The sequence below is a fragment of the Gavia stellata genome, chromosome 32 (genome assembly GCF_030936135.1).
Source record: "Gavia stellata isolate bGavSte3 chromosome 32, bGavSte3.hap2, whole genome shotgun sequence".
In the NCBI taxonomy this organism is placed as follows: domain Eukaryota; kingdom Metazoa; phylum Chordata; class Aves; order Gaviiformes; family Gaviidae; genus Gavia; species Gavia stellata.
In genome coordinates this window covers 3,784,486-3,807,909 of record NC_082625.1, presented here as the reverse complement: position 1 = coordinate 3,807,909, position 23,424 = coordinate 3,784,486, and the positions used below count along the sequence as shown (strand labels likewise).

The following is a 23,424-nucleotide window of genomic DNA, read 5'->3' as shown; positions in this document are numbered from 1 at the left end:
GGGAGTCTCCAGTAACAGGAGTCTCAAGTAGCAGGCATGGAGGCGACACGGATCATCCATAGCTCTCAGTGTAGCTCTGAGTCTCGTTCCTAAAGATTTTTTTTGAAGAATGATTAATTCAAAGCAGAGCCTGAAACCCACTGGCTTCATATGTAAGAAGTACAAGTTTCAGCCCAAGGCTCCGTAGCGATGCTTTCATAGCATGGCTGGTTACGTGGTTGAGTACTCTGGAAATTCCTTGGATTCCTGCCTGCATCTTTGCAGGCAGAGAGCTTCCTCTAATACCAGTTACTGTCTAGTGAGACATCATTCACCTTCCTTCTTCCCACACAGAGTAGCTACAGTGATGTTTCTCATGGGGGAACCATTGCTAACCACTAAATGCAGCCCTCTGGCATTAGGCAGTAAGAATGCGTTCTAGCATCCTTGTGTCGGCTGCTTCCAGAGCACGAACTGAGACTGTCCTGGCTGCAGAATACAAAGAAAATGGCAGGTAGGGTAAGCTGGCTTTCACTGCCTTTCAGGAAAGAAAGCAGAGATAATGTGATATGTACAGTCATTTCGAATGACTCCTCAAATACTGTGTTCAATTTTGGGCCCCTCACGACAAGAAGGACATTGAGGTGCTGGAGCGCGTCCAGAGAAGGGCGACGGAGCTGGTGAGGGGTCTGGAGCACAAGTCTGATGAGGAGCGGCTGAGGGAGCTGGGGGTGTTCAGTCTGGAGAGAGGAGGTGAGGGGAGACCTCATCGCTCTCTACAACTGCCTGAAAGGGGTTGTGGTGAGGTGGGTGATGGTCTCTTCTCCCAAGTGACAAGTGATGGACAAGAGGAAATGGCCTCAAGTTGCGCCAGGGGAGGTTCAGGCTGGATATTAGGAAAAATTTCTTTACAGAGAGAGCGGTGACACACTGGAATAAACTGCCCAGGGAGGTGGTGGAGTCACCATCACTGGAGGTATTCAAGGAACATGTGGACGTGGCATTGTGGGACATGGCTTAATGGGCATGGTGCTGGTTTTTTTTGGTTGATGGTTGGACTTGATGATCTTACAGGTCTTTTCCAACCTTAGTGATTCTGTGATTCTGTGAACCTGTGAACCTGTGGAAGCAGGGGCTGACCCAGGTCCTTCTGCTGAAGCAAGGCAAAGGGACTGAAAGCTGAAGGAAAACAAGTTCAAAGTGGAAAAAAGAGATCATGTTTTTAACAAGGAGGTCGGTTTCGGCTGGCTGTCTTTCACAGGAATGTGCTGGACCCCACTGCACTACATAGCCTCTCTTTAGACCTCTGTGGGGTAGGAGTGTCCCGCTGAGCACAGCACACTGTGAAACCTTATAGATGATGAAGCGATAACAGCGCTGAGGGACAGGAGTCACTGACCAAATGCAGACATTGCCTTTAGGATGAGTGTATACAGAGCGGTGATCAGTTCTGCTACAGACATATGGACTACGGACTTCTATAAATTAAATCAAGTGAATCCCATCTCTGGAGTCTTCAGATCAAGAGGGAACGGTTTTCTGAGGATGTGTTGTGGCTAATCCATATGTAGTAGGATTTAGGCAAGAGTCTCTGGTTGTCATGCGCTGGCTTGTTTGATGCTGGACTTCAGACCAATTCATCCTTACAGATTTATAATCTGAAGAGTGTAAAGGTAGTTGTCTGTAGGCTTCTCTCTGCTGCAAGACACAGCGTGGTGCCACGACCTCAGATTGTTAGATGTACAGAGGGTAATACCACGCAAAGACACTAACTTGTTTCAAAGAACACTGAGCTGCAGTAGTCCAGCTAATATCTGTGCTGAGCAGTTGGGGTTCTCAGAAAGGCTCGTTACCTTTGTACAATTGCTGTTGTTTCTAGTGTGGCCGTTAGCTGTTCCTTTGCTCTCTGGAGGTATGCTTTCCTACAGGGTTTGGGGTATCAGTTCAGACTGGCAAGCATTGAAAAATGTGCCCATCTGTGTTGATGAAAAGAAGGCATTCAAACCCCAAAAATCTGTCAGATTACAGATTTGTTTAGGGTTTTAATTTTACTGTATTTTGAATTTATTTTGCTATAATCATAAACAGAGATAATTTTATTTTTAAACTGTAATAAACTGAGTTCCTTCTGCTGCCATACACTCAACAAGCTGCATGTTCAACAGCTTAGGGCTCCAGTAAGAGGCTGCTTTGTAATGGAAGCAATCTAACTACCTTCACACTTCATTCAGGAAATACTCCACTTCAGAGGTAAATACCTTAATAGCTAGGTACTCAGAGAATCTTAGCATCATTTCCTCCCTCTACTTGACATCTTCAGGGAAGAAGAACTAGTGACTATATTGTATAACCCCAGAAGCCTTCAGTAACATGAACTCACATTACATCAGTGTCGGAGGAAAAGCTGCAGCAGAGAAAAAATGAATCTGTGGGGAGAGAGGCCTTTTTTTTCAATAGTGTTACAGAAAAATGAAACATTTTGATGTCACGTCTCTGATTTCACCCTCCTTCAAGTAGGAAAAAAATTGTTGTAAAAAGTGACAACATTTGACTCAGGTGAAGGTGTGGAAGCTCCTCCTGTGTTCCAAGGATGAGGTTTAATGTGGGTTTTTTTCCTGTCCAAATGCTGAAGCCTTCACTGTGGATACCAGCTGCTACCAGTCGTGAAAGAAAGTCTTCTTTAACTTTGTAAAAAAAGATTTTTAGAGTAACATTCTCAACCTTTGTGGAGACTGTCTGTGGTTCCTATGATTTCTCCGGTTCAAAAGGCCCCTGCTAGGTCTGCTATGTCTGCATGTCCTCTCCTCTTAATGGTGCAAGGTTTCCAAAAGTTTAACCAACAAACTTGTGGGGTGATGTTCTTCAGTGCAAACACTTCTGGGCTGAGCTGAAAGCCAGCTGTGCTCTTGAAGCCTTGCATGGTTGTTCCCAACTCCTGTATCCCATGAAGAGCCTTGGAAGGGATTGTGTCCATGTAAAGATAATGGCAAACTTCAAACTGGCATCCAGTGTCTGAGCTCTGGCTCTTCATTAGCCAGTGCAAGAAAACAAAGCCCTATCACTGAATACAGTGCTTCGAACATGTGAACAAAAGCAAGGATTAGAGCTGCAGCAGGTCCTAGACATATGACATCCATGGAAAAGGCAGTTAGTATCTCCTGTTCTTCCATAGCCCTCACTGCAGGACTGTTCTCTTTCCAAAACCATAATAACCAGGACTGGGTTGGATTGAAGTGAAAACAGCAGCTTCTCACTAACAGAATCCATGTCTTTCAACAATTCAAAGCTGTTTTCAAGAGATTCTCATTTCCCCTGGTTCTTTCCAAATACCTCAAGGACTGTCAACCATTGAGCGAGGAGGGCACAGGCTTTCAAAAATTGCCGTGCTTAGAGGGTTTAAACACATGACAAAGAAGTCTGAGAGCCTGTGTGTGGGCCTTTATGCCATCCCATGGCAGAGCTTTGGTTGATCTCTTTGCAGCAGGTCTCCAGATGAAGCCACAGCAGCAGTCAGTGAAGAGCAGATCATGTTCTGCATGTCCAGTGCTTCTCCAAAAGCACTGTAAAGTATCAGGACCTTGTGACAAGTGGGCAAAAGCAGGTCCCAGGTGTAAACAAGACATAGTGCATGGGAAAAAGGATAAATAGCATCTAAATCACTACTCAGTACCTTTTACTTTAAAGCTGTTGCTAATCTGCATCTGTTTTCTTCCTGCATCTCCTTTATTCTGCTTATATCAAGGTACAGCTTTTTATATTTTAGCATGTACATAAGATGAGGATCTCCTTTGATGTGCAGTCAGGGAGGCTTTCTGTGTCTCCGTAACGTGTCTGTGTCTGTAGATTCGCCAAAGTTACAAAAAGATTACGATGTCTTCTTTTTTTTTTTTTTTGGGAGGGGGGCTTGTGAACCCGGGGTTCCTTATAACTCATACAATTCCAATCCTGGAATAAATCGCCATTAACAATGAGTCAGACTAATGCAAGTCTCCTGATTAGCATATTTTTCTATGCTATATCAATTTCTCAAAGATCTTTACTGTATAGGACAACAATTCCTCTCATTCTCATAATTTCATTTGATTTCTATCAATCTAATTGCCACTCATCCATTGTTCTGAAACGTTTAAGCACTAGAAGAATTGCATAAGGAGGCTGTGGATTTTCATATCTGTAGGTGATTAAAAGCAAGTTATACAAATATTGGTTAGGTTTAATTCTGGTAGTCAGTCTTGTCTAAGGGAAAAAGAAATCCAAAATGATCTCTAGTGTTCCCTCCAGCCGTAGCTTTTCTAGTGACAGACGCCCCAGGCCGTATATAAACAGAATACATGATCCAAAACACCATCTTGTAACATACAGATGGATGCTAGTGAGTGTCTCGGCATAAACTGTGCTTTAATCCACTCAGATTTCCAGATGGTGGGAATATTGCAGAATACCCCATTATTCTTGCTTGTAAGGCCTCTCCAACCCCGCTCCTGAGAAGGGTTATTAAGATTGGCTTTGTCTAAGCTTTTCTGTTTCCTCTTCTTAATGATTTTTTTTTTCCCAAATTTTCAGTCTAATTTGGAGGCTTAGGAGAAACGAAGCAGCCACACAGGATGTGTCTGATCCCCGTGCGTGCCTGCAAAAGCCATAGCAGGAAGTAGCCAACAGTAACGTGGTCCCTTTGCTCACTCCTGTCTAACTCAGGTCACGGTCCTGAACTTCTGAAATGCTGCTCCTAGTGAAGTAATCAGTAGGGATGTACGTATTTCACACCTTTAGGTGGAAACTCCCCCAGAGCCCAGGCATGCAAGAACATATGTCATGCTAGCAAGAAAGGGACCACAAATAGTTCATGGAAATTCAATGATATCTGAAATAACTCGGAAAGGTCTGTAATCTCAGCTTTTGCATTTCCGAGGAAGATAGATCAAATTCATTAATTTGAGCTACCCAGTAGATTTTTTGTTCTGGGAAAAAATGTCTGGTTGGCAAAAATACCTCCTCTGGCTGTGCCTGAGGTCTGTGCACGTTGTGACACTGAGCCCCAGTCCAGCTGCTCTCCTGAAAGAAGAGCAACACACAACGACAACCCCAGAGGAATGGAGACATCCCAGAAACATGGAACGGGATGTGGCTCCTGAGACCAAACTGAAATTCGCTTTGCCTGGGCCTCCACGTGCATCCCCTGAGCTGCAAGGCTGTTCCAGGCTGCCATGAACTCTTATTCATTTCTTGGGTTTTGGTTCTCTGGGGTAGGAAAAAGACAAGGGAAAGCCCTGGCTATGGTGGCTCCTTTCTGTCCTGCCCACTCAAAGCCATCTGGGTGGTGTGAGTATAGGATGCAGCCGAGACACGACTTTGCCAAACACTCGGCAAACCCTTCTTCCTATCACTTCCAGATTAAGCTTGAAATTACTTCAACCAAAAATCTTATGGAGGAATGCTATTGGCAGCAGTTAAGATTTTTCTCCCCCCCTCAGATGAGCTTTTTAACAAAAGGCTGTGTTTACAAAGAGATTTCTCATCCTCGTTAGAAACCAGGCGTTCAGCTGATTTTTCCTAGTGCTCTGTTAATCCAGATGTTAAGACATAAAGCAGAACTCATAGCTGAGATATGTGACGGAGTTCCTTCTCCTCAGCCTGCCTCCAAAGTTGAGGCATAAGCTCCTATTTCTCCACACTGTGGTAGAAAAAGCATTTTGATAATCAACTGTAGTCCGAAGAGCTCTGACATCTACTGCTATAACTTGCCTGCCTTTATGCAGAAAGGTCTGGCAGAAACTTCACCATGAGTGGAGTTCAACTCTGTACTCAATTGTAGGTTGCCATTTTCCTCCTGCAGATAGGTTTACTTGATAAAATAATTATAGTTCTGTGAAACCACATTTCCCTCTGATCTCTGCAGAAAGCCAGTCATAATCTGCTGGGAGTACTGGTGGGATGGAGACGCATCCTGCACATATAATTTTCCTGCATGCCCGTGGGCTTTATGGTACAATCTTTAATGAGACAATCACATACTACGGTTCCCCCTTTGCAAAGAGATGGATGAGTCGACCTTGTCCATAGGCAAGCCGTTTGCATTGCCACTAAGAAGCACAGGAGCGTTTGAGTCAGCTGTAGCTGCGTGAGCTGAGGAGGCTGGACCAGCACAGGTTGCGACCTTCTTGTCTCTGCAGCTAGCACCTCATTGCCAGCTCTGGGTTGGGCAGGAAGGTGACTGTCTTATCTTCTGACCCTTCATCGCTCTTGGATGCAGTGATGTGTGGCTTTCTCTCTCTCTTATTCTCACTGTGGAGAGGGTGTCCATGAGTAAGAGTCTCCTGATGTTGTTGATCCTGCTGATCCTTGTGGGAGAAAAGTGGCGTGAAGAGAAGTGCGTGGTTTCACACCTCACCCAAATCTAGAAACTCTCTCTGCAAGGGCAGTAAGCAGCCCTGTGCCATCTGGCTGTGAGGAGTGCAATGCGACATCACATCACAGCCCCAGCCTCAGTGGAGCACGTTTGGAGGTAGACGCATGAACGTCTGCAGTCTGGTGCACCGGTATCAACCCAAGGCTGTGCATCAACCTCTGTTCTCTGCAAGCCCCTGAAGGTGGACGAGGAGGAACGCAGACTGGCAGGAGAGGCATTGCTTGGTCCACACCTACTCGAGGCCCTTGGGCAGTTCTGTGAATGGGCACTCAGCTCACGGTGGCACAGCAGCTCCAGGCCTGGTCCAGCCAAGCAGGGTCCACACACCCCATCTGTGGCAGGGAACCGGAACGCTTCCCATTGAATGCAAAGACAAAGCCTGCTAGAGCGTACTGGGATAAGAAAATGCTAAGGACAGTGCAGTGTTTCCACTTCCATTAATTCAGTCTGAGAAGAATCTAATAACATGCTATTTGTGTCTGCTTGGTCATCTCTGTGACTTCTTCCTTCTGTTTCAAGATACTTTAACTGTGGATAAGCCTCTTCCAAAGAACACCTTGCCCTCCCTAGCACAAGCATTGCATTGCCACTTTTGAAATACAAAACCTTTGCTGAATGTAGCAACGGACAGATGAAGACGACTGCAGCTCATGCCCAGTAGCATTAATGCAATCTGGCAAGACCTGTAAACCCAACCACGTTATTTGGAAGTCCTTGCTCAGCAGTGTCCTTGCCATCACCTCCTCCAAGTCCATTGTCCCAGAAGGAAGGTAGGCAAAGTTCACAAACCCTCTGCCCAAAAATGCTTCCCATCTGGCGGACACAAATTTCTCCTTCCCTTACTCAGCCCTATCAGGAACACACAATCAGCTGTCCGGGAGGAATCCCCCCAAATTCAGCACAGTTCAGCCCAGCCCAGCCACCACCTCCATATACTCTTTCCTCCCGTATCCAGGAGTCTGCCCGTAGCCATGATCTCTGCCAAAGGAGTTTGAGAGGTGCAAGGCTTCCACCTGGGGTGTGTATGCATGTGGGAAAGGGTCTGGAGCTATCAAACCCCCATGCCACGCCCAGGACCTCCATTCCTGCACCTCCATCTCTGAGCTAACTGGTCTGGCAGTAATTCAACAGTCCACAGCGTTCTGACCCCGTGGTCTCTTCCAGGACGGAGGACACAGCGTGGCAGTGCCAGCCCCCTGCTCCAACCCTCCCAGACATTTCTACAACTGCTGGAACTGCGGGCCCCGTGTTGCCGCGTGTGTGCTTTGTGCCTCCCATGCTGCTGCAGCGGAGAGCCCTTGGAGGAGGGTTGTGCATGGAGCTCTATCTCAGGTTTCATCAGGCTAAGACTTTGACAGGAAACTGTAAAAATAGGACAGGAAAACTTAAAAAAGTTCTCCCTTTACTATTTCCTTTGAATATGTTTTTTCAGCACTTGGAATGTCTGGCCTTATAAACTGCTCCAGCCAGCTTTTTCTTTTCTGCAAAAGTCCAAACAGTTAAACATCAGGAATGTGGCTCTGTTTGTATGAGGTAAGGAAATGACTAGGTGGAGAAAGTATTCCATGAGAAAGGAGCCCTTTACGGAGACCCTCACGCTGTTCTCCCTGCATCCCCCATGCCCCCTCCCCCCAAAGCTGTCACCCATCGGCACAGCCCGAGAGGCTTAGCGGATATTTAGAGTTGCGTTGTGTGCCGAGACCTACGGTCAATTTTCTGTAAATTCAATTTTTTGTAAAATCTCTGCGTTCACCTTTACTGCAATAGAAATAATCGCAGGATTCTTGCTTGGCTCCTTTCAGTTGGTTGGTTGCCTGGTGGCTTTTGGGTGCTGTTCCCCTGGATCTTTCCCATACCGTCACGGTCTCTCTATGCCCAGGGCATGAATTGCTCCATTAAGCATTTAATTTGTAAGTTATCAGCTCTCCTGGTGGGTCCCAGAGGGCACAGCCAGCCTTCTCCCCTCTAGGGAACACCCCCATCACAAGCAGCCAGAGCTTGTGTGGGAATCTTTTTGGGTAGAAGTTTGTAGAGGGATCTGCCAGATTAGTGCCTTGCCTTGGTTGTGTCGGCTCTCGCTCACTCCCGGAGCCGGCTGTTTGTCTCGCTCCAAAAGCCCAGAAGGTTACAGACAGAAAGAATTGCAAGGCTGTGCTCCCGTGGCCTGGGGGACCAAGCCTCCAGCTGATGGAAATCATTCATTGAAAATAGAAAAATAGATACTGGGCTTGATATCCACTCTCCTTGCTCTCCGGTACTGGGTTGCTGGAGCTTTTAGAAAGCAACGTGGAAGCCTGCCAAAGCCTGGGGCATGTGTTGTAGTGACCTCATCCCAGCGAGGTCTGTAGCTCCCCGGGGATTTCTTACAGGCAACGTTTGTCTTTACTGTTTTAAGAAAAAGCCTTCAGCGAAAGCATTGTTTATTATGAGAAGGAATTTGATTTTTAGCAAAGAAAAATCTCTTCTTCCTTGCTGCTCTATTTATTTATTTTGTAAAGAAGGAATTCACCCAGCCCATGGCCTGTCTCATGAGGGGATTCCAGCCAAATGGTGCCGGAGAAATGGCACAGAGGAGAGCTCTTCAGTCCCTTCACCTTCCTTTTAGCCTGGGCTCTGCAGATCTGCTTACACGGCTGGGGTCAGGCATATTCGTCTTTCTAGGATTGTGTTTTAAATAGCAAGGAAAGTAGAACAACTGTTCCTGCTTTTGCATCTTTACCCAGGGATCTGAATTCCCATTGCAAGCATTAATTTACTCGGTGACAGCCCGCTGGGTAGATGGATGTTACAGAAGTGGAGGAAGTTATCCTTTTTCTCGTGAAAATTTTCAAACAAAATGCTTCTCTTCAGAAGTTCTTTGTCAAAAACTACCGATTTTCCCAAAGGGACAGTAAGAACCAGTTAAAAGGGAGTAAAATGTTAATTTTAAATGCCTTTTTTTTTCCCCCCACAGCAAAGCGGTAATTTAAATTGGATATGAAATAAAGTTGTAAATATTTCAGGTTCAGATACTGTTTCAATCAGGTGTTACAAAACATTTGAAAAATGCCCTAGCTTATAGAAGTGTTCAGTTTGAGAGCCCCTTCAAAGAAATCAGCCTGAGTTGCTGAAATTAAAATTTCCCTGCAAAATAATGGCATTGAACTATGCCATATATCCCAGGGAAACATTCCCTACAAAAGATTTCCATTGTTTTCATTTAGCACTGGGAAAAGTGAGCGATAGAGAAGGTGCCTTCCAACTGCTGTACATAAATGTTTGATAGCCTCAGAGTGGTAATTTTAAATAGTCTGAAACTGATTATTCTTTTTTAATGAGTCCAAGCTGCATTTCTGGCATAAATTATAGCCACGGTTGGCAAAGAGTAGTGTGTCGTTCTTTATTACCTCTTGTAGGAGGTGAGACAGGTTCTGGCAAGGTGAACTTGGGTTAAGTAGGGTGGGCAAAGCCCGGGCAGCATCCCTGGTCAGCGCAGCACCCCGAGCGCTGGAAACGGGGAAAGTGCGAGGTTTTGTGGGCTGGCTGGGCTGAACCAGAAGTACTTGAACCCACCTACTGCACTTCAATATACCACCCCTTCCAGCAGGACTCCACGCAGCACGTGGGTGAAGGCAGCAACCATGAATCCTTCCTCCACTTACATCCTAGACACACTAATCAGGAAAGTTAAAAAAGTCTACAGGGATATTTTCAGGAAGCTGTTTGCAAGTGGAATAGCGTGGCTCAGTGTAAGAGCATGTGTAATGGCAGGGATCCCACCCATTAACTCCCCAAGGGTTTGCGGCTTGGAATTGTCAGGAATGACCATTCGTTAGCTGTAGGGGTTCCTAACGATCTCCATGACAACCGGCCAAACATGGAAACTGGGAGTGAGGTCTATTCCTGTTACGCTTCCTCTTCTGAGCATATCTGGGGCCTGTGTTGGCTGCAGGATTAGGTAGATAAGACTCACTGTAGCCCCAGCCTGACTCTGCAGCATCTGCAAAAGTCCCTAGTCCAGGCTAGGTGGTGCTTCAAAGCCATACTGCCTCGGTGGGGTGGGGGGGCGAGGGTTTAAAAACAGAGAGCATAGCAAGGAGTCAGATTTCTTGCGGTTAATGCAAACACGTTGACTCTTCAACTCCGATTCCTTGGTGCCTTTTGCAATTTGAGCGCTCTCTCTCCTTGCTGGCTGCTCAAGACAGGTAGGCATGAATAGTAACCTAATCTAACTCTATGGTGATGAGAAATCTGCAGGGTGAATGTGCTGAGCATGGTCTACTTTGACATTAATAGGGCAAGAAAGAAAAATGAGATCAGCGCATGGATGAGGCTGATGCTGGGAGAGAAGCTGATGTGTTTACTCTTGTGATCCTGTGTGTTTACTCTTTGCAAGACTGTATTTGGAGAGGTTAAGTCAGGTAGTGAGCTGGCGCTTTGTTTCTTGTAGCTACAAGTGATTGGAAAAGGCCCAGATATGCACGGCCCTGCTGTGTTAAGTCTCTTCAGCAGAGGTGAAAAGATCCTGACTGATTCCCAAAGTAAAGCCTGATCCATTATTTCCTGCAGTCCCTTTAATGAGAACTTGACCTGCAGATGGAAAGGTGGAACTCGTCCATATCCGACCACTGGACACTTATTGCAAGGCTGAGTGAGCTTGACAGAGGAAATGGGAAGGACTCTCAGCTTTCAGCGAGGAAGCCACCCCATCTCTGTTCTTCTAAGAAACGTACCAGCAAAGACCAAACTTCTGAAGGGCAACTACCTGTGACAGGGTTCCTGGGAGACGGGATCCCATACATAGACCGTAAAAGGGCTTTAGACATCGCCTAAGTGTGCATATTTCCTTAATAAAATTTGATTGGTGCCTCATTAAAAATTTAATAATTTGACCATTAAAATTAGCAACAGATGGGAGCTGGAATGCAGCCAGGCTTTCTGGACTCCAGACTGCAATTTCCTTGGCTTCATTCCCTCCAAAGAAGTAATCTACATATGAAAATCTATTTTTGTCAATTATTTGTTTAAAAGGGGTTGTTCTTACAATCGCGCTTTCATTATCAATCTCAAGGATTTCTTGCTGCAGTGCATCCAGCCATGCCTCAGCGAGATGATGTGGGAGGTGCAAGTTTACCCCTTTCCTACAGTGCTGCCGTGCATTGATTTTGGGTTATGTGATCTGACTTTCTAAGTCAGTCAGAGCCCTTTGTAGGCACAACCACAATGACATCAGACACACGTTCTTCTCCGCGCTCCTTTTGACTAGGAAAGGGGGAACGCGAGCCCTCTTTATTAGGTGTGTCTGCATTGTCCTAGGGTTAACGAGGCTTCAGAATAGCTCATAAAAATGTATGATATTTCACTGTAAGCACATAGGCACTGCCACATTCAAAGAGAGCTGCAGCCCACCTGACCGCAGTTATCTAACACAGAGGCTCCAGCTGCAACAACGCTGCAGCACAACGCTGAACCAAAACCCACTCTGAAATGTAACTGCCTGGCAGGCTTACAAAGTGGTACGAGGGTGATTGAGGGCCCTTGGCTGAGATGAGGTTGTGCCTCAAAGCTCTGGCAGTGTCCATAAGCTAATGTCTGGGGAACAACGCAATCCGGTATGATCTTCCTCTGTAAGACACTCCTGGGCTCCAGGCACCTGTAGCTCACAACCTTTGACAATTCACAACATCCTCTGTTAGAAGAATTCCCCTTAATTTATGTGTTGCCCAAAGAACCCCTTTCCTCAATTTCTCTTGAGAGAGCATCACTTCTTATCCTCCTATGATGCCTCCTGGTTCTGGCTCTGCAAGTCTGTTCCTCCTTATGCCACTCATGATCTTGCACCCTGCTCTCAGACCTTCCTCCAGGTGTTTCGTTTTCAGGCTGAGGACTGCCGACTGGGGCAGCTGTCCCTCCTACAAAAGCCCTTCCACACCTTTGATCATCCTTATTGCCCTTTTCTGAGCCTTTCCCCATTCTGCTGGCTGCTCTCAGAGTTGGGGGCCAGAACTGCAAGCAGCCCTCAGGGTGGAAACAAACTGTGAGTTTAGTGATCATGCTCTTGCTCTGGTTCTTCAGTCCTCTCCTAATGCTTTAGTACAGCCTCTTAGGCTTTTTGTCTGTTACTGAGTTGATTTCTCCATTGAAATAGGATCACAAAGCAATTTCTTTCATAGTTCTTTGGGTATGATTGTTGAGAAGGTTTGAATTGTTTGCTGGTGTGGTTATAAAGAGCTCTCCTTGGCCTTTTCCTCAAGGTTGACAATTGGAGCAAGAGCCTTTCAGTTGTATAAAAAAAGGCAATGGGTGACAAAACAACTCAAATTTTGTTGATTTATTTTCTAGGAATAAACTAGAAAGAACTAAAGTGTTAAGCTTGGCTTGGCAGGAGACATTAATGAGGACCGTGTGCTTTGGTATCTTGTTAAAATTTGGGTCAAAAACCAAAAGATGATCATTTGGTAATTCAACATTGCAAACATAGTACATATTTCTGTTCTGATTCCCAAACAAAGGCATTTTTATGAGATCATGTCACCTATATACCAATGTAACTTCAAAATCATTGCTCTTTTTTTCTCTCAAGCGCCTCTTGCTGGTTACTTCTCAGTGACATCCACAAACCAAACTTCTTTTGACACTTTTAATTTTCAAGTATGCCTGTGCTCCCAGCTGCCCAAGAAATACAAATCGGAGGAAGCATTAAGCTGGAATTAAGCAATTATTGCACTAATTGATTCTTTCCCAGAGACAGAGGAGGATTTGTTGTGTGGTTTCCATGTAGCTTGTGCTTATCCTGATGCCAGGTGGGATAATTATAACACAGATGAACCTCGCACAGTTTTTACTCAGCACAAGCCACAGGAGTGAGGAAGGCACATCGACACAGGCATTGTCGGTCTAAAGCCTGCGCTAATTACCAGCATGTCCAGATGATCTTTTACAGCCCCGGATAAAGGCACTCTGTCATGGTTTCATGCAAATGTAGGTTCTGCCAATGTGGCTGTCATACAGACATAGTCTATGGGAGAAAGCTTTCTGCCTCAAACTGTCTATTTAATGGTTTTCCTTGTTTTTTATTCTTTGCACATGTGTGTCAGGCTTTAAAAATAAGGGACTTGTTTGCAAAGATCATGTGTGGAAAGCCTTGTATCTCAGAACTGGCAGGCCAAGAAATGGAGCTTTGCTTTGTTGAGCGTCCATATTATCCTAAGAGATTTCTGGAAACAGAACTATTAGTCTTTAGATGTGGGTGCCAGTGCTGCCCATGGCTCATGATTTAGGTATAACCACTTTTCACACAAGTTTTTTGTTGTTTCACATGTCAAATCCAAATCTTTCGCTGCGAAGATAGCTGTGGGCTAATCTGGGTACTGATGCAGGGATTTGGGTTCACAGTCAATTACTAATTGCTGGGCACTCCAACATCAAAATTCCGTAAGCAACTTTGCAAATCTAATCCAGACTATGTGAAATAACAGCTACTTGACCAACACCTAACTTCCTTAGGCAGTTAATGTGGAATTTTCTGGTCTGACAATAACATGGTTAAAGGTCCTTTTTCCAGCCACAGATCAAACACTTGCATGCAATCATCTATTCCCAGTAGCAGGAAAAAACCTCTTGTTTAAGAATTTTGTTTCCTGATGAATGCCTGCTGTGCTAATATCCCTAATCAAGGGTCACGAGAGCCCAGACAGTGGCAAAACCACATTCCTTAGTGCAAACAAGCCTTGCAAAATCTTTTTGGATTTAAGGGATAGGAGGATCCTTGTTGGGAATGAGAAACAGGCTGGTTGTTTCTGCAGCATCTGGGTTTTAAAGATCTAGTTAAAATTGCCAGGGGACCTTTAAGAGTTAAACCGAAGAAATTAATCACAATGACGTGTATTACTGCAGGAGGTTGCCTTTACAGAGGCTGTCAGAGAGTGTAGAAATCCCTTTGCGGGGTTTACAGTAGACATCACGGGGAAAGGTTTGGAAACTTTCTCACAGAACATTTTGTGTGTGAGATCTAGGACTCTTCCTCTGCAAGCCAAGTAGAAGTGATCTGGCAGGAAGGTATCTCCATCATCCTATATGTTTACATTACATGGACTCTCAGGCCCCAAGGCTGTCCATGAGATGCTTGTACCACGTCATCTCCATATGCATCTTTGCCCCTAACTTAAATGAAGTTTGATTGCTTTGCTGACCCCAGCAGTTCCACAGAACAGATGAACTTACAGCCCTGAAATTGCCTCTTTGCCTGACATCTCATATTTTGAGTTCATTCTAGGGCCGGTACTTAAAGGGAGTGACTCAAGGCATAGAATAAGTATAGTTCGTGGGATGAGCCTGAGGGAGACCAGGAAGAGCTGGCTTGGAGAACCTCTAGATGACCACATGAAGCATGCAGCAGAAAGGAGGTCACCACCTCCAGGACTGGTCTCCAGCTTGGTCTTAAATTTTTGTTCTTTTCATGACTGCAGATTTTTTTTTTCCAGAACTTGTTGACTTTGCACCCGAATGGCTGTGCTGGTAGGAAGGGGAATAGGCACTCTGTGTGTTAGGCAGAAGACCTTGTGTTTGTGTCTTAATCTAACCTGTGAATGTTATTGTTCTCCCTCAGACTATCGTACTGGTCCCTGCTTTAGCCAAGTAAATAACCAGATGTGCCAGGGCCAACTCAGTGGGATCGTCTGCACCAAGACCATGTGTTGTGCCACCATTGGACGGGCCTGGGGTCACCCATGTGAGATGTGCCCTGCCCAACCTCACCCCTGCCGCCGAGGTTTCATTCCCAACATTCGTACTGGAGCCTGCCAAGGTAAATGCCATGAGCATCTAAAGGTTGTTCCCTTATCCATCCTGTTGTGTACTGAAAGGGCAAGTGATGAATGACTGCCAGGAGCCCCAATACAGAGAACAGTTCTCTGTGTAAACTTTGCTAAATCCATCATTGTATGCCCCAGACCGTCACTTGGGTCTCTCATGGGATCACCTAAGATCATCTTGGCTCACTTAAAGATTCTGGCCATGCTGCGGTTCTCAGGTGCTGTTCCTCCATCCCACAAGATGTTGTGAATCAGGCTAGTGCTTCTCCAGGTTTAAAACTAAGTTACAGCCTCCCATATACCCTCATTTTGTGGTGCTGCTGTTGTTGTCGGAGCTTCTGTCCCAGCACTGGAACGTGATCAGCACTTGTATCAGGTGATTAGTGCTCTATAAATTGTATTATTGTTTCAAAACAGAAGCCATAACTCCTTTGAGATCGCACAAGCAATTAAAATGTACATAAATCACATGCTTAGAGGTTGCATTCAATGTCTAGGACACCCTGGCAAAAAGAGCAGAATGGTCCACTGAGTTCCCATCAGCAGATCCCATTGGCAGCCTTTTTGGAGCTGCTGTTGCTTCTCCCTACTGGTGGGTTGCAGGGGTCTCCATGTAGAGTTGCATGAATTCCTTTCTGCGTCTGCAACTCATTTCAGCCTTTACCGGTCACGATCAAAAGCCAAAATTACAGTCCAAATCCCACATTGGCCCGTGTCTGTAGGATAAAATGGGAAAGGCTGAAGAGGAGAATTGTCTTGCTGTCTATTGTAGTCGGCACTTTATGGCCCCAGTCTCTTCAGGAGAGCTTGGCTTACTTAATAGATTTGCCACTCACTGTTACTGCAAGCAGAACAGGAGTATAAATAATATCTGCAGCACATGAGCGTGCTGGTTCTGGCAGCAAGTAGTGAGGCCTTCCTGAGGTGCTTTGGAAAGCACGGTGTCCCCTCACAGAGGAGGAGGCCATGGCTGCAGGATGAGCCTTCTTGGGATGGAGCTGAAGAGCAAAAGCTTACAGTCCATAGGTTCCCCTCTCTGTCCGCAGCAGATGTTGCTCTCTGAAGGCTGCAGGAGGACATCCCTCCAAACCAACTCTCATCTGCAACTCAACTACCAACCTGGAATGAACCATGAGGAATTAGACACATTGATGTTTGCTTTGTAAAACATTACTATACTTTTGTCTCCCTCTTGCTTGTGTAGATAAGCCAGCAATACCTTTATGTCCGTTTTCTGTCCTTCACCTTATCTCTAATGTAATCTGATGGGTAATTGCATTCGGAAATGTAAATCCACCTACTTAGAGCAAAGCTTCTTCTTTCTCATAGCACTTCCACCATGCTGGGATAGAACATTCATCTGTAGCAATGGTTGCACTTTCTAACATCTTTGTTCTTCCTGCAGATGTGGATGAATGTCAAGCCATTCCTGGCCTCTGTCAAGGTGGTAACTGCATCAACACAGTGGGTTCTTACGAGTGCAAATGCCCTGCGGGACACAAGCAGAGCGAGACCAGCCACAGGTGTGAAGGTAAGATTGCGGACTTCTGCATGGCTTCACCAGACTGCTCAGCCCTGGGTTCCCAGGTACACTCTGAGAGCACAAGGGCATTTAAAAACTTAAGAATCTCTCTGCTCACAGGGCATGTCCAAGGCTGGCAAAGTAGAGATGGGAAAGAGCTCCCATGCCAGCCTTGATCCTCATTTCCAGGTAGGAGGGAGTACTGCAAGCATCGAGGCATGTTAGAAAATGTACTGCAATATGAATCGCTGATGTGTTTATCCACTTCTCACAGTCTAAGGCAAGGAAATGAGGAATAGAGCTTGTCTGATCTTCTCTTAAACTAGAAAGAGTTTTTTATTTCATGCAGGTGTTTTCTGAAAGATATTTTAATGGCAACACAGACTCATTGAACAGAAGGGACCTCTGGATGGCTTTAGTTCAACCTCCTGCTTAGATCAGGGCTGGCTTCAAAGCTAAATCAGGTTGCTCATGTTGCTCTGTTTGATCGAGTTTTGAAAACCCAAAGCCTTTTCTTTTGGGGCTCTTGTCCCAGGGTTGCACCACTGTCATGGTGAGGAATATTTTCCTTATACCCCCTTGATATTTATCTTTTTGCAGCTTGCAACTTGTTGCCTCTAGTTCAATAGAGTAACAGGAAGGAAGGCAAGGCAGGTAGAGTCTGACTAGCTGGGATGGTAATGGAGTAAGACAGCCAGAAATAACATCATGGTTCTTAGTGCACTGCAGAAGATCTGATTCCATGAGAGGAGGGTATGGAGCAAGTAAACGCAGTGTTGCTTCACTGACTTGGTGATGTTATTCCAAACTGACATGTTGGCCAGAACCTGAACCTTGTCCTTGAGTACAAAGCAGGCACAAATGAAAATATGGTATTAGAGACGTGCAATGCCAGTCAGCAGCATGCCTGTGGGCATCCCTTCTTTGAGCCAGTGGCCTGATACTGCTCAGCCCCACAGGAGCAGCATACCTCCCTGCCAACCCAGGGTTGTCTGCAGACAGCCTGCCTGCTGTGCCTGGTTTTCCTGTCTTTCTGGTTACTTTGTAGGATGTACCTTGCTCATCTTCAACTGAGTTGTAAGTGGGAGTGACCTTTTCAGCCTCAGCATCTCTCTTGGAAATGATACAGTGCTTCAGAGGCATGGTTTGTGCTTACAGTTAGGGATGCTCTGAAGTATTACTGCCTTAGCTATGGAGCTACTGTAGCTTGAAGCCAAGCAGTGGAGAATGCAGTCTGCCTCTACTCAGCATCAGCCTTAGCCTGGCTCTGGAGAAGTTCCCAACCTGATGGAAGGGAACTTTGCAGAAACTCCTCTTTGCCTCTTCTTCAGCACAGAAGTTGGAGGAGTTTAAGTATTAATTACTCTTTTAAACCCACTTCAGTGTAGGACCCAGATGCCTTGCCCAGATGTGCAGGTGCAACTGTGCTCTGAACATGCGGGCGAGCTGATCTGCAGTGTCGGTAGTCAGACCCCCACGTCTGGAGGTGGGGCTGCAGGAAACAGAAAGGATCAGTCTCAACAGCTCAGCAGGGTCTGGTAAGATGGTGCAGAGCGCTGTGCCGTTTTCGAGGGAATTACTTTCCAGGTGTTAGCAGAGTTGCTTAGAAATGACCAAATACCTGGTCCTCAGACCGGAGGACTAGTTTCATTTGGGGTGTGAAAATTTGACAATGTTAAGACTAGTTGTAGTAGTTAAGGCAGAACTCTGCCTGCCTCTGGAAGCCTCTGGAACTGCTCTTTGCTCTTGGACTCAGGGTAAGTTGGTCCACTGTATTCCTTAGTTAAATTCAGTACTGACCTAGAGAGTGAGAGGCAATGTCTTGGTCCATGCCATAAGGCACACACTTCTGGAGTAAAGTTTGGAGCACAGGCAGGATGAGGTGCAGTCAGTATATTAAACACTCACAGTGCCGCCAATCCGAGCCCTCTTCATGAGAGTCTGGCTCCAGTTCCTTAAGGTCCAGCTTCAGCATCTCCTTTATTACCGCTCAGCGTCTCTCTGAGAGGTGGGCAGATCTCTGTAGGAAGGACACGCTCTCCCCAAGCATTTTGCAGCAGTTCTCATGGGCCAGACGCATACCTTGCCAGGCAGGCTGCACCTCTCAGAAGTAGGGGAATAAACATTTGTTGTATTTTCCAAACATCTGGCAAATGAAAAGGAAAACAGCATTAAACTTTTCCTGCCTTGGTTGTTAAAGCTCTTTCCCACATACCCTAATGAAACCCTGCTGGCCTGCGTTTGCCATTTTAGGGATAAAACGTGTTCGTTCTGCTGGTGTGATTGCGTCGCACCTAGCTGGGCTTCAGGAACTCCACTTCCCTTTCATTCCTCTCCAAGGCTCTGTTGTAACCAAGACAAGGGATGATGAATACCCTAGAATCCAGACGTTTAACCTGGAATTTGTTTCCAGGTGGCAAAGTTACACAGAGAGAGCACTTCAAGCATTCAGGATCACAGCAACCCGCCCCCGTGGCACCATGGGTTTGACAGCATACGTTGTCCCTTGGGGCTTCTCCCAACAGTCAGTTCTCAGGGAAAGGAGCATCACTGCTTCCAGGTGACTGTTCCCATATCCCCACGCTCCTGCAATCCAGACCTTTTCCTTGCTAGTATAAGTCTAGCAGCCTCTGTGTCAGGGCGTGTGGTGCGACCTGGGTTCAGCCCTTCAGAAAAACTTTTCCGAAGTGAGACACCAGAGGTTAATCCTTCGGTGGGGGGTGGACGTTCTTTTATGTTGAGAAGACATCTGTGTCAGTGGATCTTCCTTGGCAGGATGCCAGGACACTTTCTAAAATTTTAACAGAAGGGTTTCTTGTGGTGCTCCGGCATCCAAGGACTTGGAACCGGTAGAATCCAAAACAGCCTTTTTACATGCATCTCAGGTGAAGAACCAGTTCCCCATACCCAATGATGTCCTGTGCAATTTGCCTGGCCAACGGGCTGAGGCTGAACTGCGCTAGAACCATGGACCCAACCTCAGGACACAAAAAATTGTTCTTGCCTTGGTCTGCCTCACCCGTGCTGGCTGGGGACCAGGCAAAGCACATATGAAATCAGTTTAGCTGGAATCTCCTATATACCAAGATTAAAAACAATCCATTGTCTGAATCTGTCATCCAGATGCGAGGGGCCTCTGCGTGGGTCCCCACTTCCCAGAACGCCTGCAAAAGCAGCGTGATGTGGCCATAAACAGCTTCCTTTCACTCTCCTTCCTGGATGGCCATAAAAAGAGACATCTCCAGCATCTACGGTGTCTGTTCCATCACTTATCTTACCTCAATTGCTAAGGAGACCACCAAAAGAGGATGCTTTCCTTCGGTGTGATTTACTGACCTAGGGGTCCATCTGTGCAAATGGCATGAACACGAGGGATGCTCTAAACTGACAGGGTTGAGATTGTTTTTGAGGGCTTGTTTCCCAGCCATGAATCACCAGCATGTCCCCACAGGCAGTCAGAAGGTGAAGAGGATACCTTTGGGTTACCACTGCTCCCCTCTCATATACCCCATGTGAGTCACTGAAACTACATGAACAGAGGAATAGAGAGCCAGTGTCTTGTAAGGGGTTCATCTGATGCTAACACTTCATAAACATAGGAAGATCTGGGCCCTGTCTCAGAGTTTGCTGCATGCTTTGATAAGTCAGAAGCAAACTGTTTGGTACAGCTGATAAAGCACCGGATTCTTGATTTGCTGAAATTGTCTGTACTGCCAAAGTAGCTGTATCAGTCCAAGTAACCTCCTCACTGAGCCAAGGGTTTTAATAAAAATAACGACCACAAGCATAAGAGGATATTTTCTTTATCCAGGTGTGCGCCAAGCCTAAAATCTCAAAGCTGCAGGAGCTCCCTTGTTGAGTCTGTTTGCGCTAACTTTATAGCTGGTGAAAGGAGTGATTTCTCAGCTTACACTGAGACCGTCTTGCTTTAGGAAGAGGAGATGGTTTCCTCTTGTTTTCAGATTCCTTATCCAAGCCTAGCATCCAGGAAATATTAAAACTAGATTAAATGTCTATGTTAAATTCTTCCCTAGTTCCCAGGAGCTTGTATTTTCTGCTTAGAAGATTCCTCCTGGGGAGTGAAGTCAGCAGATGGGATTGCGTTTGAGCCAAAGGTCAGAGCTGGTGTCACTGTGTCTGCTGATTAATGATGTCTCCCTCATTAAGGCAGCAGCATGTACCACTAATCTTCTTTGGGCTGTTTATTGGTGGGAATAGGCAGGAGTAGAGATAATGTTGTTCGTTTCCCATAGTGATACTTATCTCTTAACACAAATGGCACCTGGAATCAAGGCTCCATTTTCAGTCCCTGAATCCCTGAAGAATAAAGATGCTTTTCTTATGCAAGATCTTCTATGCTGATAACGGAGGCCAGCTCAGGCCCTGATCTCCCAAGCATGCGAGGGGGCTGCAGCTGGATACACTGGATGAATTTTGGTCAACCCCAGAAGGAAAACGATGTCCTTTTTCTATCTGCAAAATGTGAAAACGTGCACACATCAAGTTTGAATTTGAACCTAAATATCCTCCAAGTTCAGGGTTGCTCAGTTCCAGAGTTATTTCTGCAGCTCATCTCTAATGAATGTGACACTTTCAAATAGTGGCTTATTTTATGCCTTTGTTCATTGTATTCTGAGGGAGCTCGAGGGATCAAGAGTTCCTGAGCTTGGGGCTGTGCAATGTATAATGAGAAATTTCTGGCACAGAGAGTTGGCTGCTCACTTTCTGAAAGATAGCAGTCCATGAAACAAGCAGTGGAGGGGGGGAGGATTGAGGGTGGGGAAGGGGAAGGCTGCTCTCTGAAGCAGCACTGGGGACAAGGCCAGCTTTGCAAGTGCCAAAAGATTGCATTTATATTGTGTTTGTATGAAAAGATGAGCAAAGGAGGGCAGATGTTGCCAGCTTACGGCTAAATTGGCAGATACTATGCTTGGCTTTTGGGGAGACTGGAAAAGAGCAGGATCTGTTGAGGTTTGCAGGGGAAGGAGAAGTGTGTGAGCACTGAGAAGAGGGCATGCTTATATCCAGCTGACTTCTTAACCCTGCTGCAAGAAAAGAGTTGTTGAGGAGGACACGAGAAAGCACTCCTGGCAATAACGGTGCAAAATGGAGAAAGGAAACATCAAAGCTGAAATCAGACACGTCCTCCTGCTACAAAGACCTTTATCAATAAATCATAGGGAAGTGGGGGGTTGTTACACAGAGTGACATTTTTAAATTATCCTGGAAGCAACCATAAAAATTACACTTAAGGGATCAATTCCACGGCATGTTCTTAAGGGTGGAATCACTGACTGGATAAAGCTTTTCCTTCTATAATTCTAGTGGTTCTCTGCCAATAATTTAACTTCTTTTCTTAATAGCCCTTCCTCTATTGCGTAACAAAATGCTAAGCCAGCTCCGTTATCAGTGAAGTATGTAATGCCAGTACCTCACCCAGGATGCTTTCCAATGCCCCAAAAGGAATAAATGTCTTGCATCCAAAATTGTTCCAGGATGATAACGTACAAGATACAAAAAAGTACACAGACAAACACCAGACAAGGGAGTGCGAGGCGCTGCATGCTTTGTGCAACAAGCTCTGTTCACATCTGTCCAGGGTAGATCCTTCTTGACCATCTTTGGCATATCCAGGATACAGATTCTGCCAAGGGAGAACTAATCCCTTAATTACAAATCTCACCTCTTTCTACTCGCCCCTTTCTATTTAGCATTTGTAGGGCGATGTGTTAGATGCTACTTATGTCCCTATGGGCTAGTCTTTTGTCACCACCACACAAAATTCCAGATTTTCTAGTGAAGTCAAGGCTCTATTTTTTATTCTGTTGAATCTCATTCATGTTTCTGAATTGGAGGGAGCTTTCCTACATTTTCCATAAGCAGAGTGGGTAGGCTGGCCCACTTTCCTCACGAATGGAACATGATAGCCATTTTATTAGCGTGTTTTCAATTTTCTTACAAAATGTCTACAGAAGAGCTCATTGTTTGGATCCATTAAAAGCTCATTTCCATGGATTTGGTGTGGTTTAGAGGGTTCCATTACTCTCCTCTGTGGTTTCTTTGTGCTTTCTGGAAGGGAAGGTCTGAGAGTCCCGTGCGCTGCACGAGAGAAGGCTGATGAGGCATGACCTCTGCTACGTGACACAGAGATGTTTTCTCCATCAAGTCCTGTTTTTTTAGCAGATGGAAAGGTTGGGGTTTCAACATGTCTGTGGGCACCCGTGTTGGATGGGCTTTGCAGACTGCAACTCTCTTTCTGAAGCTCTGTAGCCTTTGGCTTCCAGCATTTTCAGCCTTAATGATCAGGCCAACTCCAACCCAGCGAGTTGGAGACCAGGTCCAAAATCAACGTTTGCATTGAATTCTGCCATTGTCTGCAGAGCAGAGTGCACAGAATATTGCTTTAGTTTTTAACAGAGAGTTGGAAAAGTTGTGAAGTAGCCAGGTTGGAGTTGGAAGAATTCCCTCCCCAGAGCTGGCAGCTGGGTGTTAATGAGAGGTGTACATATCCATCCCACTGTGTCAAGCTCTCCATGGACTTCAGCTCTGAATGAATCAAAACTATGAGACACTTTACAAAGAGAAAATAAAGAAGGCAAACGTGGTGGGGAAGAACTGAAACAACAATAAAGCCCAGAGCTCAGTTTCTCAAAGTACAGGATGTGCGTGTAGGCTTGAGAAACTCTGGCTTTTTTTCTGCTTCTTGGGTTGCTAACACCACTCTC

General features: G+C 45.7%; 1 protein-coding gene across 1 annotated transcript in view; it reads left to right on the top strand.

Moving 5' to 3' along the window:
* Window positions 1-23,424, top strand: part of FBN3 (fibrillin 3) — a 112,131-nt gene that overhangs the window by 31,018 nt on the left and 57,689 nt on the right. Inside the window, exons 6-7 of the mRNA XM_059831909.1 lie at window positions 14,973-15,170; window positions 16,583-16,708. Of these exons, the coding sequence (XP_059687892.1) occupies window positions 14,973-15,170; window positions 16,583-16,708 (324 nt within the window). The remainder of the gene's footprint in view (window positions 1-14,972; window positions 15,171-16,582; window positions 16,709-23,424) is intronic.